The 14,547-nt window shown below is 45.5% G+C and overlaps 1 protein-coding gene across 1 annotated transcript; it reads left to right on the top strand.

Moving 5' to 3' along the window:
• The first annotated feature begins 5,655 nt into the window (after positions 1-5,655).
• LOC128832045 (2-oxoglutarate receptor 1-like) lies at positions 5,656-6,636 on the top strand. Its single transcript, XM_054019082.1, has one exon. The coding sequence runs from the start codon at positions 5,656-5,658 to the stop codon at positions 6,634-6,636; it is 981 nt and encodes a 326-aa protein (XP_053875057.1).
• Positions 6,637-14,547: the final 7,911 nt, after the last annotated feature.

The following is a 14,547-nucleotide window of genomic DNA, read 5'->3' as shown; positions in this document are numbered from 1 at the left end:
GTAGGGACTTGCCCATGTGACTGCAGACTCCATTTTGCTGTAATTTTCCACAGTAAGGGCAAAGAGGTGTTCTTACACCTGGAAAAGATTATAAAAGGCTGATCCCTCATCTCCATCTTATCTTCAATCCTGTTTCTTACCTCTGGAGGACTTTGCTACAAACTGAAGCTCTGAACAACAGGACCGAGTGCCCATCCCAGCTATGGATATACTCTAGAGACTTGATTTGAACCTGCAGTTTATTCTATCACTGCTACAAGCCTGAACCAAGACTTTGCCATTACTGTATGTAATTGATTCCATTTAACCAATTCTAGCTCTCATTTCTATCTTTTTCCTTTTATGAATAAACCTTTAGATTTTAGATTCTAAAGGATTGGCAACAGTGTGATTTGTGGGTAAGATCTGATTTGTATATTGACCTGGATCTGGGGCTTGGTCCTTTGGGATCGAGAGAACCTTTTTTCTTTTACTGGGGTATTGGTTTTCATAACCATTCATACCCATAACGAGTGGCATTGGTGGTGATACTGGGAAACAGGAGTGTCTAAGGGAATTGCTTGTGTGACTTGTGGTTAGCCAATGGGGTGAGACCAAAGTCCTCTCTGTCTGGCTGGTTTGGTTCACCTTAGAGGTGGAAAAACACCAGCCTTGGGCTGTAACTGCCCTGCTTTAAGCAATTTGTCCTGAATTGGCACTCTCAGTTGGGTCCCGCCAGAACCAGCATCGTTACACCCCTTAACCTTTTTGTTAAGCTAAACAGACTGAGCTCCTTGAATCTATCACTATAAGGACTGTTTTCTAATCATTCTTGTGGCTCTACTCCAGAGGTGAAAGTAAGCCGGTACGCACCAGTACAGCGTACCGGCAAGAGCCAGTGCACCGTACCGGGGCGGCCCGGCTTCCCCAGGTGGCAATTTAAAGGGCCTGGGCTCCCAGCAGTAGCCCTGGGGTAGTGGCAGCAGGGCTCCAGGGGTTATTTAAAGGGCCAGGGCTCCCACTGCCTGTACTGCCCTGGGCTCTTTAAATAGCTGCTGGAACCCCGCTGCCGCTACCGCAGGGCTCCAGGGGCTATTTAAAGGGCTGGGGTGGTAGAAGCAGGGGAGTCCTGGCCCTTTAAATAGCCACCAGAGCCCATGGGTAGCAGCGGCAGCCAGGGGCTCCGGCAGCGGTTTAAAGGGCCCAGGGCAGTAGCAGCGGCCGAGGCCTGGGCCCTTTAAACTGTTGCCGGAGCCCCCGGTTGCCACTGTTACCCTGGCAGGGGAGGGGAGGGCACTTACCGGTATAGGGCGGGCCGGGGGTGGCTCTGACTCTCCCATTCCCGCCCCTTCCGCCCGAGGCCCCGCCCCTTCCAGGGGCTAGAGCCAGCCCCAACCCAGCCCCGTACTGGTAAGTCCCTATTTCTACTTTCACCCCTGCTCTACTCCAATTTATCAACACCCTTTTTGAATTGTGGACATCAGAACTGGACACAGTATTCCAGCGGAGGTCTCATCAGTGCCAAATACAGAGGTAAAATAACCTCTCTACTCCTACTCAAGATTCCCCTGTTTATGCAACCCAGGAACACATAAGATCTTTTGGCTACAGCATCACACTCGGAGCTCCTGTTCAGCTGAGTAACCACCACAACCCCCTGGGGGGGTGGGAGGGGAGGGAGCTAGCTTGAGACCCTGGACCAGATTTGCAGAAGTGCTGAGCACTCACACGGCAATTGAAATCAACATATATATTAACATGCTTTGAACATTTACAATGCCATATAATACTAAATAGTCTGAAAATAATCAGGTCCTAGGCATCCCAAATTGGGCACACAAAATTAGGGGATGCTTTTGATGTTAATCTCTATGCCATAGTTTTCTATCTGTAAAATGGAGATAATACCACCCCCTAACCTGACAGGGCTGTTGTGAAAATAAATTCATTAACGTTTGTGAGGTGCTCAGATACTAGAGTGATGATCACCATAGAAAAGCCCATGAAAAAATTAACAACACTAATTTCAGAACATCGTTTGAATGGTGTGTAATAAACAAGGCCTTAGCCACATATTAAACAATGAGGAAAAAACAAAATATTGAACAGCTGCTCATTAAGTCAGCACTGTCTATTCTATTAACTGAATGAGGCAGTGATTATGTGGGAAAAAAATAGCATGTGAGCATGTAATTAAAGACTGTATCATAATGCACATGCACAAATGGTCAGAGTTAAGGTCACTCAGGCTTAATTTTGCTTCTTTATCTTTCTTTTACTTTTTTAGGTACAACATCCTCGGTTTTAAAAAGCAAATTGAAAAAACAGTAATTCCATCATGAGGTATCATAATGACACCTACATGGCTCATCAGTAGGGATCAGTCAGTGAAGCCATGCAGACCCCAGACCATGCATGGATTAGCTTGCTGGATCAAGGCCTCAGTCTGCAAGTTTCAAAACTTAAAAAGCAACAGAGGGTCCTGTGGCACCTTTGAGACTAACAGAAGTATTGGGAGCATAAGCTGTCTTGGGTAAGAACCTCACTTCTTCAGATGCAAGACTTAGGCATTGTGCAGACCTTGGTTTTTTAATTTTTTTAAACAGACTCTCTCTCTCACTTTTTTTTTCTTCACCTTGCTCACCAATCAAAAAAAACCAGTAAAAAGATTTTTACTCAAGAATTCTCATTAGGTTGAGAACATGCAGGGAAATTGCAGCCCATAGGAAAAGTGTTTCAGAAAGTTATGGGACCAGAAAACAAGGATTCAAAATGGAAACTATTTTACAGCTTCAAGTGAATGCTAATCATATATATTTTATTTACAAAAAATAAGTTTTACATATGCCACAGTTCTGAAAGCCATTTCCATATAATGCCCAAAGGAGCCTGAAATATTTTTGCCCCATGAATTTTCAGCCAATCCTAGATATGGCAACAAGACTCACATGGCTTGGCAGTCAGGATCGAACTAGGGGAAATGAAGCAAAGCCTAATTTTCTTATACAGAGACATATTAACATATGATCTGAGATTTGAACTGTAGTTATATAAGTAGGGAACCTCTAACTGCAATGTACAGATTGCTGCCTGCAAAGAGGCATCTGTGACTGTTCCTGCTCCTGGAAGGTGCAATAGATAAGGTGGCAGGAGAACTCTTACTACAGGGCAGGACTAAAAGCTGATACAAGAGCCAATAACAGAGCTCTTCCACCAGTCTTCTAAATTTACCGGTATGTGAAACCTTAGTCTGGATAAGTAGAGTTACCGTAATTGATTGCAAATCCATATAGATACTGCATATCGCTGCTTTTCAAGGGCATTTTATTAAAACTTGTTTTACTGTATGGAAAGCTCTCCACATGTAATTCATAGTACTTTGTGCTCCAAACAATGAATGGGAAAAGCAGGATTACAAATTATTTCCAGATAAACAATATTCATTCACTTGCAAATTTTGAGATGTTCCAGGGTAGTGCGTGAGGTAAAGAGCTAATCAAGGTTGAAAAGAAGATTTGGGGTGTGTGTGTGGGGGGGAATGGTGAGAAGGGAATAGATGTAGCAAGATTGGAATGGATCAAGAATTTGTTTTTTGTTTTTCTTTTAGTTTAATCTGAAGTATACTACTGAGAGTCACAGCATTAAGTTGTAGTAGTAAAATCAAATAGGATGGAAGGGAGAAGATGCAGCATTTCACTAGCTTTGTCTTGAATATACTGTAGAAACTCAGAATTACGAACTGACCAATCTACCACACACATCAAAGTAAACTCCTTGGATTCAACCATTTATTTTTGCAAGAAATATTATTTAGCTGAAAAATGTAATTTGGAAACAGGAAGTGACTATAATAAAACCTCAGCGTTACGAACACAAGAGTTACGAACTGATTAGTTAACCACACACTTCATTTATAACTGGAAGTATGCAATCAGGCAGCAGCAGAAACAAACAAACAAACAAACAAAAAAGCAAATACAGTACAGTACTATGTTAAACAAACTACTACAAAAATGAAGGGGAAGTTTAAAAAAAAGATTTGACAAGGCAAGGAAACTGTTTCTGTGTTTGTTTCATTTAAATTAAGATGATTAAAAGCAGCATTTTTATTCTGCAAAGGGAAGTTTCAAAGATGTATTAAGCCAATGTTCAGTTTAAACTTTTGAAAAAACAACCATAATATTTTGTTCAGAGTTACAAACATTTCAGAGTTACAAACAACCTCCATTCCTGAGGTGTTTGTAACTCTGAGGTTCTATTGTAAATCTTAATTTGATTTAAAAAAACTGCACAATATTTACCTAATGTACCTTTAACTTTACACTACTGTACTGAAACTAACATTCAGGTATAATTTAAACATTTCTTATCTAATATATTATGAGACAGTTCCACTTCCTAATTCAAAGTCTATTTAGTGATCAAGTTATTTCGTGACTCTTAGTTTAGTTTGTCATATTTTTGGTATTATATTCCAGATCTGATAAGAAAGAAAAGGATATCATGTTTCACTGATCATTGAAATAATGTAGCAACATAGGAATTGCCATACTGGTAGTGTGCTAAGTGTCACTTCAAATAAAATGTATATTATAAAACAATATTTCATAAAATGTAATAACTCAGTTTTAACTATGGCTGCTGTTATTTTGCAGTGATCTTATCCCAGATGTTCCATACCATGCTGAGTTTATTCTAAACCAATGTACATTATAGAAACAAAAGTCATTGTATCCGATTCTACACTGCTTTGCACCTCGTGTAGTCATTTAGGGCTAGATCCTTGGGTGGTATATATTTGAAAAAGAAAACAACCACCAATAGTGGAGTGATGGTGATTTGCACTAGTTGAGGATTGTGCTACTACTCTGCCAAGTGAATTGAATGTAGGGGTAAAGCACTACCAAGAATGGTTATGTTTTGGATTCACTTTGGAGAGCTGGAAATGACTATAGAATGTATAAGGCAGTTTCAGAATCAGGCCCATTTACTCCCAGTTTGTATTACAGATGAGTCAAGATTAACACATTTGCCTGATACCTGCCACTTGCTGTGAACGTTGGAGGCCTGATTCTTCATTCTCTTACAGTAGTTTTACACCAGTGATACTCCACTGACTTCAGTGGAGTTAATTCTGATTTACACCATTACAAGACAGAGGAGAATCAGGTCCTGAAACCTGTATCTGAACCAACCCAAAACAAAAAAACATCTCCTTTTGAAATACAAATAAGCCCAAACACACACACACACACACACACACACACACACACACACACACACACAGTAATTATACTTCCTCAAATATTGAGGGTTCAGACAAATGAGCCTAGAAGCCCAAAACCTAATTGACGAAGTTTTGCAAAATATAAACCAAAACCATCCCTTAATTTATACTCAAGTGGCTTTAAGATTATGTAGCAACTAAAGGTGGGATTTTTCCAAAGCACTCAGAGTTGGCCTAGCTGGGCTCCCATTGAAGTCGATGGTACTGGTAACTGACTTCAATGGGAACAGAGTTAGGCCAGAGCTGAGCAGTTTTGCCAGCCTCCCAGTATGCTGCTCTATGACCCGTATTACTAGCTCTAGTGGAGAAAGACTTATCTAGCACATTTGTACTGACTGATCAATTAAAAACTAAACATTTGATTTTCCTAAAGCTTTACGATAATCAAGATGAATACGGTATCCGAAGACCTAGCCAATTTTACCACTTTGCCAAGCCATGCAGATACCTTCAAAAACTGCACAGATGAAGAATTCTTACAGATAAAATCCTATCTGTCTGTTCTTTACAGCATAATCTTTTTGGTGTGCTTCCCAGGGAACATTATTGTAATTTTCACGTATATTTTCAAGATGAGGCCCTGGAAAAGCAGCACCATCATTATGTTAAACTTGGCTGTCACTGACCTGTTGTACTTAGCTACTCTTCCTTTTTTGATACACTACTCTGCTAATGGAGATAATTGGATCTTCGGGGTCTTCATGTGCAAGTTTATTCGCTTCAATTTCTACATCAACTTGTACGGCAGCATCTTTTTCCTCACTTGCTTCAGCATTTTCCGCTACATTGTAGTCATCTATCCAACGAGCTGCTTTTTTGTTCGGAAAAGGAGCTGGGCAGTGGTGGCTTGTGCTGCAGTTTGGGTGATTTCCCTGGTGGCTGCCAGTCCTCTGAACTTTCTGATCACTTCCAAAGAGAATCAAAACAGATCTATTTGCATGGATCTTACTACTTCTGAAGACCTGGAAACTAGCAGGTGGTATAACTGGCTTCTGACTGCGTTCGCCTTCTTCTTACCTTTGCTAATTGTGACTCTGTGTTACATTGTGATTATTTACACATTGGCTACAGGGCCTCATAATCACACTTTGTACAAGCAGAAGGCTCGCAAACTTGCCATTCTTCTCTTGGTGGTATTTTATTTCTGTTTCCTACCCTTTCATGTCTTGAGGGGGACTCAGATAGAACTACAACTTCATCCAGTTAGCTGCGTCACTGAGAACCAAACCTATGCTTTATTTATTGTATCTATGCCCTTAGCAGCACTAAATACACTTGGTAACTTATTACTCTATGTTGTGATGGGAGACAACTTCCAGCAGGCCATCCTCTCGCTTTTGAAATTGAAGACAAACAAGACCACGAAATAGAGAGGGAGCAACAGTGATGCTGTTAGTAAGACTTGGAGTAATAGGCTAAATTCACCATTGATATAAATGAGCGTAGCTTCTCTGATGTCAGGGAAGTTACACCCACACCTATGCCAGCAGCAAATTTGGCCCAGTCTATTGAAGTTATGAACTCATCATTCTGACAAAGTTTTGAACACATTTGCCATGTACCTTCCCGGAAGCACATTTGTACTTGTTACTCTACATTTTTCATGCTCATATTGTAATATGTTCAGTAACATAACTCCTGTGGCAGTTCTGTCAAAAGGAGTTGCATATTCATGGAAGATAGGAGTCCAATGTCCACAATCACCACTTGAATATTCATGGATCAGTAATAAGAAGCCACACTCTTTCAAATGATGAATTTTCATTCCACCTAAGGTGTTTCTGTATTCATTTTAGTTCAGAGGTAGATATTGGGTAGATACACTATTGGACTAGATCCTCAGCTGGCATAAATTGAGGTTTATTTATTCATATATTTCAGGAAGGCTATGCTGATTTACACAAGCAGAGGAACTAGCCCTATGATCATGGATACTAAGACAGATCTGAAAAGCAATATCAAGATTTGTTATTATGCGAATTTGGTCTGATGCTAGAGGACCTGGTCAAGAGGTGTAACAGTAGTGAAGGGGGTCCCTACCACAATAGAAATAAATTAATAACACCACCAATAATATGGAGATGAGCCCACAAGCACAACAGTAAAGTGGGCGCCCCTAATGTAACTTTGTAACCCACATTTCCTGCCCTACCCTCTTTGTCACTAGCAATAAAATGTCCATCATAACCAATGCTGGCCTCAAGAACCTAGTGATTCTCTCTTTACCAGCACTCAACCTCTGTGCCTCTGGCTCTTTCCCCACACAATTCCCAGTGTTTCTGCCCACTTACCACCTCTACTAGAGATTGACAAAATAGGTTGCTGCTCCTGCTACTCCCCTGGGCTTCTGCCTCTCCACCGGTACGTCTAGCAATCCAGCAACTTCAAGAGTTATCAGGGTGCAGCAAGCAAACAGATGACTGGGAGGCTACTCAAGAGTGTAAGAGTGGGGGAAGGGGGAGAGAATCTGTCACGGGCATAGGAATGAAGAGTGAGATTTGGGAATGGGTAGAGCTGAGATCTTCCAGGGAAGGGTAGGGGCTGGACTATGAGGAAAAATGTTTGGAAGTACCCAATCGAAGAAAGTAACTGTGCTGTTGTGAAGCTATCAGCATCCATTTAATTCTTCTTCCACCCTTGCTGTAATTCTTCTTCAGTCAGAGGTGGGGAAAGATTTAGAGACTATAAAGATTTTGATATCAAGACACTGATACCAGTTGATACTGTAATTAATTCCAGTTACATAAGAAAATAAGAACATAGGAACAGCCATACTTGGTCAGACTAAAGGTCCATCTTGCCCAGTAGCCTGTCTTCCAACAGTGACCAATGCCAGGTGCCCCAGAGGGAATGAACAGAACAGGTAATCATCAAGTGATTCATCCCGTTGCCCATTCCCAACTTTTGGCAAACAATGGCTAGGGACACTATCCCTTCCATCCTGGGTAACAGCCACTGATGGACCTATCCTCCATGAACTTATCTAGTTTTTTTTTGAACTCTGTTACAGTTTTGGCCTTCACAACATCCTCTGGCAAGGAGCGCCACAGGTTGACTGTGCGTTGTGTGAAAAAAATACAACACAATTCTGGTATTGTAAGATTTAAATCACCAAAGATGCGGGAGAAAAGATTATTCACATTAATATCTCCAAAAGGTTGATTCTACATCAGTAGGGGTAGAATTTCCTTTTTAATTATAATTTTTAAAAGTCTACACAAGTATGTCAGCACTGATACTCAGTAAAAGGTCCAGATACCTTCCACCAACACCAAACTAATATGTTTAAGGAATCTTCTTAGCATATGCACAACATGCCTCAGGTGGCATGTGACCAGGATTCATCACCGAATTTGGTCAATTGGTTGGATCATTAGCTTCCCTGGCCCAGGCTGGGTACTGACAAGGAGTGCGACATGAATGCTGATATATGCCCCCCGTTTAAGGAATAAAAGACAAACTCATGCATGACACTCTGTACCCCAAAGCAATACCCTGGCACCCCCATATTCACCACTGTCTATTTAATTATGATATGTTTTGTATGAAGTATGCCTTGTGAGATCATTTTAAAAGCCTTGATCTATTGAACATTAATATCCTGTTGGATTGCATGTGCTATCATTGTATGTAAAGTTATGCAGTTTTGCTATATGTATGCTACTGAAATATGTTGTGAAGTTGGAAACATCCACAACCAGCCCTTCAGGTATAACAATGAAGAAGCCAGACAGTGTTGATGGCCCATTAAGTGGAATCCATACTACCAATGACTATTACAGGATCTATGTACAATGAAGACTTCTCAGAGGCAGCTGGAAGAATTTATAAAGGAGAGGAAGTAACATCATTTATCCTCACAACTCAACACCTGGAAATACGTCTGGAGAACAAAGACTGAACTGAGGAGATGGTCCCGGGGTGAAAGGGATTCACAGCCTGTGTATGGAAGATGTGCGATCTGCTTGTATTGTCTATCAGGGTGAGACACTGCTTGATTCAAATCCTGTCTAGTTTATAGAACTCAGATTGCGATTTTACTTTTTATTTCTTAGGTGACCAACTTTGATCTGTACACTTACTACTTATAATCACTTAAAATCTGTCTTCCTGTAGTTAATAAATCTGTTTTATCTTTTATCTAAAACAGCGTGTTTTGCTTGAAGTGCTTGGGGAATCTGCTCAGTGTACAAAAGCTGGTGCAAGTCCACTTTCCTTTGTAGAAGTGGTGGACTGGGAAATAAACTTTTGCAATGGCCAGAAGCCTGACCAGTATGATAGTATAGCTCTTGAGTCCTAGGCTGGGGAGCTATGGGGAATTGGCTGAAGCCTCTCTGTTGGTTTATGAGTGGCTGGCGAAAGCATTCATGTAACGCAGCTGGGTGTGTCCCGCCTGTGGATGTCTGTGTTAAGTGCAGTACCTGGAGAGATTTGCAGCTTGTCACAACATCACAGCGTGAGAGGGAGCCCAGGTTGGTAAAACAGAGGGCTCAGTGGTACCCCGGTTCCAGACTGCACCTCAGGGAACCTGTCACATCATGCCACTATCATTTTCATCCTTAGTTATTTAGCACTTAAACTGTTAATATGTACCACACTACAATCATTCAATGTATGTTACTGGGATATTCTTGTAAGTCTGGATCACTGTGATATCCAATGTCTGGAAACAGCTTCTTTGGGAGAGTGCAGGAGGGTGGGCAGCAAAGCCTGTCTCAGGGTTGAGAGTGCAGATTATGCAGGATTTATGTGGGGTTTAAGACTTTTACCCTCTATACGTGAATTTTTTTAAAAAAAGGAAGCACTGGGGTAATGTAGCTTTTCTTTTCTTGTTGCTCATACTCTTTGGCAGCCTGAGGTTTGAGACATCTTTGGGGTTGCATAGGGCCCTACCCCTGCACAACCAACAAAGAGAAAGAAGGAAGTATTTGTGTTTGGGGTATGTGTCATGGCCTCCAGAATCAGGAAGGGAGCCACCTGAATGGGGACACGTCAGCGGTCCAGAAAACCTACTCAGGTTTTTATGTTTGGTTCAAAATTTAATCACACAGGACAGGCATAGCACAAGGAAACCACCACAGATTTATAAATGATCTCTGTCCTGTAGAAGTGAACCTGAGCCTCAGATAAATACAATTGGGATTATTGAAACACAGTATTTACAAGAGGTTAATGTCAATAAAAAAATTAAATGCACAAATAAGATTCAAATAACTAGAACATCCCACACAAATCCATTTGCAGTACAGAATGTTAAGAACAGATTTCCACAGTGCAAAACCACCTCATCAGGCATAACCCCCATGGACTGGTGACAGATTTACATAAACATAACCCGAGGAACAGTGGCAAACATGACTTCACTTACAAGAGTGTACAGGCAACAGGAGTGGGGACATCCTTGGAAGTTCAGGTGTTAGTCACCAGGTTTGATGACCCTGTTATCTAAAGCTTTCCAGAGCTGCAGCCAAGGAACCCTTCTATGCCTGCAGCACAATATTGCAGGGCTATCTGCCAAACCAAACAACAAAAAAGTTCATTTGATTTGGTTGAATCGAATGTGGTTCATTTGGGGGGAGATTTCTGATTTCTACTTAAAAACCATCAACCCAGCTGTAATGAACAATCATGCTGTATTCTAACACTCTATTCACATGATCACACATACCCATTTTCACTGAGGGAACCAATCCTAGTTCCCACTGTTTATGCATAGTGACTTGCATGTGGCTAATAGAAAACCAGGGGAGAGCAATATCTCCCCAATACATACATTAAGTACACTCCACTTGACAGCATATCCATTGTGAATTGGGAAGTTTCCCACAGCTGCAGCTTCACAAGAGCCAGGAACAACGGAAGTGGTCACATAGATCAAATAGCAGCTAGTTGCTGGTTTACGCAGAGATCCCACTGTTCCTGTGGAGCTGAACAAGTACAGAGGTAGAGGATTTACCAAGAAGTGCCGGGGTAAACAAGACCATGGATACCACATAGCAGGCAAACCGCACCACAATGCCTGTAAGATGGGATTTTCTGGTGTTCCAAATAATTCTAGTAAGCGTGCACAGACTGCACAACTATTGCTCCACAGATACCCAGGTGCTGCTATAAAGTGCCCTGTGCCAATCTCTATCTCAAGAGGCGTTGGCCCCAACACTACGCTCTGGTGGCTTTAGCCATTTTTCAGTTACCTTAGAGCAGCAAAAACCACGGAGTTGACATTGCCAGCAGGGCCCAAAAAGAGACATTTGTCTTTGTTAGACTTTTCCTTGCCATGTTGCACTCCTTCATGTGGTGAAAAATCAAGACTCTTCAGAGCAGAGAATCCCCAACAGGAAAAAACAAAAACCAAACTAATAAACCTGCTTAACTAGTACATCTCACAATCATTTTGCACATGTTACCTAGGGCTAGATTACACCATTTAGGCACTGTTCTGTGTAGCAAATCCTGTGGTTAAATCCCAGCCAAGATCCTTTTGCACAGGGGTGGGATGCAGGCTATGAATGACCCCATCGTTGCCGGTTGCACACAATAGGGCAGGAAGACTCCTTATGCCCACCTGCATCTACCCATCTGCACAAAAGCCAAGGACAATCTGGCTGTTAGATAGGGTTACCATATTTGAACATTCAAAAAGAGGACACTCAACGGGGGGAGGGGGAGAGGGAAGGGTATCCTTCGCTGTTGCAGCTGCCCTCCCGGATGTTTTTAGATATTTAAATAGGGTTACCATATGTCCATATTTTCCCAGGACAGTGATTTAAGAACCAAAAAGCCTGACATGTCCAGGAAAATATGGACGTATGGTAACCCTACCTAAAGTTCTTTTATAAACTAGAAATGAGTAGGGTTACCATACGTCTGGATTTCCCCGGACATGTCCGGCTTTTTGGTGCTCAAATCCCCATCCGGGGGGAATTGCCAAAAAAACGGACATGTCTGGGGAAATAGGGAGGCAGCATAAGTCAGGGTCCGCCCGGCCCTAGCAGGACCCGCCGGGTCCGCAGCGCAGCCCAGCCGCCCGGCTACATTGTAGCAAGCTCGGGCAGGGGAAGGAGGGGGGTGCAGCCACAGAAGGCGGCGGAGGGGCCGGGGTTGGGGTTGCAGGGACCCGCGCTGCCCCGGTCGCCGCTGAGCATCCGAAGCCCCCGGCAGGCAGAGGCTGCCTGGTGAGCGGGGGAGCAGGGCAGGCGGGGGTGGGGGTTGCAGAGGCTGGAGGGTGAGGAGGAGCAGGGGAGGCAGGGGCATAGAGGCTGCAGGGGCAGGGCAGGCGGGGAGGCGCAGAGGCTGCAGGAGCGGGAGGGAGGTTCAGGGAAGCACTTAGCAACCCCCAACCAAGATCAAAGCGGGAGGGAGGAGGGGGAATGTGGGGTGCTCAGAGGAGGGGGCAGAGTTGGGGCAGAGACTTTGGGGAAGGGGTTGGAATGGGGGTGGGGCCGGGGAAAGGGTGGAGTTGGGGCGGGGCCGGGGGGGGGGCAGGGCCCCGTGGAGTGTCCTCTTTTTTAAATGTTTGAATATGGTAACCCTAGAAATGAGCTGTTTCATATGCGTGGGTCCCAGCTGCTCCCTGCCCCCCTCATTGAAGCAGGTGTGCAGGGTTATTGCCCTGGGAACTGCAGGGCACCAGTGGACATGGGGCCGGCTGCAGACAGGGGCAGGGTTAGCTGGAGGCAGGGGGTGCGGAGCTGGCTGGAGACGGGTTGTGGGATTGGCTGGCGGCAGGGGTGTGTGGGATTGACTGGAGATGGGGGTGTGTGGGGCTGGCTGGAGGTAGGGCTGGCTGCAGACAGTGCAGGGGGTGCAGGCCTGGCTGCAGGCAAGGCAGGGAGTGTGGCAGGGGCTGGTTGGAGGCAGGGACGGGGGTGCAGAGCTGTCTGGAGGCAGGGGGGTGCAGGGCTGTCTGGAGACAGGGCAGGGGGTGCGGCAGGGACTAGAGACAGGGTCTGGCTGCAGGCAGGGCAGGGGGTGCGGGGCTGGTGCGGGCACGGCAGGGGGTGCGGGGCTGGTGCGGGCACGGCAGGGGGTGCAGCAGGGGCTGGTTGGAGCCAGGGCCGGGGGTGCAGAGCTGTCTGGAGGCAGGGGGGTGCAGGGCTGTCTGGAGACAGGGCAGGGGGTGCGGCAGGGACTAGAGACAGGGGCTGGCTGCAGGCAGGGCAGGGGGTGTGGGGCTGGTGCGGGCACGGCAGGGGGTGCGGGGCTGGTGCGGGCACAGCAGGGGGTGCGGGGCTGGTGCGGGCACAGCAGGGGGTGTGGCAAGGGCTGGTTGGAGCCAGGGCCGGCGGTGCAGGGCTGTCTGGAGGCAGGGGGGTGCGGGGCTGTCTGGAGGCAGGGCAGGGCGTGCGGCAGGGGCTGGAGACAGGGGCTGGATGTGGGCAGGAGGTGTGAGGCTGGCTGGAGGCAGGGCAGGGGGTGAGTGGGGCTGGCTGGCTGTGGGCAAGGGGTGCGGCAGGGGCTGGAGACAGGGGCTGGCTGCGGGCAGGGTGGCGGTTACTCACGGGGAGCGGCTCAGGGCAGCAGCGCACGGAGCAGCCCGAGCAGCGCAGCAGGACTCAGCCCAGGCCAGCAGAGCAGCCGGGGACCTGCCAGGCAGCAGCAGCACAGCAACAGGGCCTGTGCCCAGGGCCAGGTGGTGGCCTGCATGGCTCCCGCTCCCACAGCGCCGCGCCCCCGGCTGGAGTGGGGCCGGAAGAGGAATGACATCACTTCCTAGCCAGCCAGAGGCCATCAAAGTTGGAGCGCCCCCTCGCACAGCAGTGGGAAGCGTGTTACACGTTTAGCCGGGGCTGGGTGAGCATCCCAGACATGCAGCTCCTGCAGGTAACTCTAGGCTTACCGTGCCTCCCTATTTTCCCAGACATGTTCGGCTTTTTGGAAATTCTTCCCGGACGGCAATTTGAGAACCAAAAAGCCGGACATGTCTGGGAAAATACGGACGTATGGTAACCCTATGTTAGAGGAAACTCCATTCACACGACTGCATTAACTAGCCATTCCTCTGAAGAACCACTGAACTGAGCTCTGGCTTCTGAACTGGGTGGGCAGCCCTGCAGGAAATGGCAGGTGAGGGTAACCAAGATGGCTCCTGGGGAAGAGGATGAATAGAGATCCACACTGACAGTTGAAATTATTCTAAAGCTCAGAGCAATGTTACCCCATTTGTGTTCTTCTGTGGGGGCTCCCTCTGGCTGCACTAGTTTGTGGTAGCTAGTTGAGCTGCAGTGCCCCTACCCAAAGCATGGTTCTGAACGCAGCAAGAAAGAAGAGAACTCCTGTGG

Source organism: Malaclemys terrapin, chromosome 1, assembly GCF_027887155.1.
Source record: "Malaclemys terrapin pileata isolate rMalTer1 chromosome 1, rMalTer1.hap1, whole genome shotgun sequence".
NCBI classification, from domain to species: domain Eukaryota; kingdom Metazoa; phylum Chordata; order Testudines; family Emydidae; genus Malaclemys; species Malaclemys terrapin.
The sequence above is the reverse complement of the archived record's forward strand: the minus strand, read 5'-3'. Positions and strand labels throughout refer to the sequence as shown.

Bases quoted from the DNA above. Each gene is read 5' to 3' on its own strand.
- LOC128832045 (XM_054019082.1), top strand. From the start codon at position 5,656: ATGAATACGGTATCCGAAGACCTAGCCAATTTTACCACTTTGCCAAGC.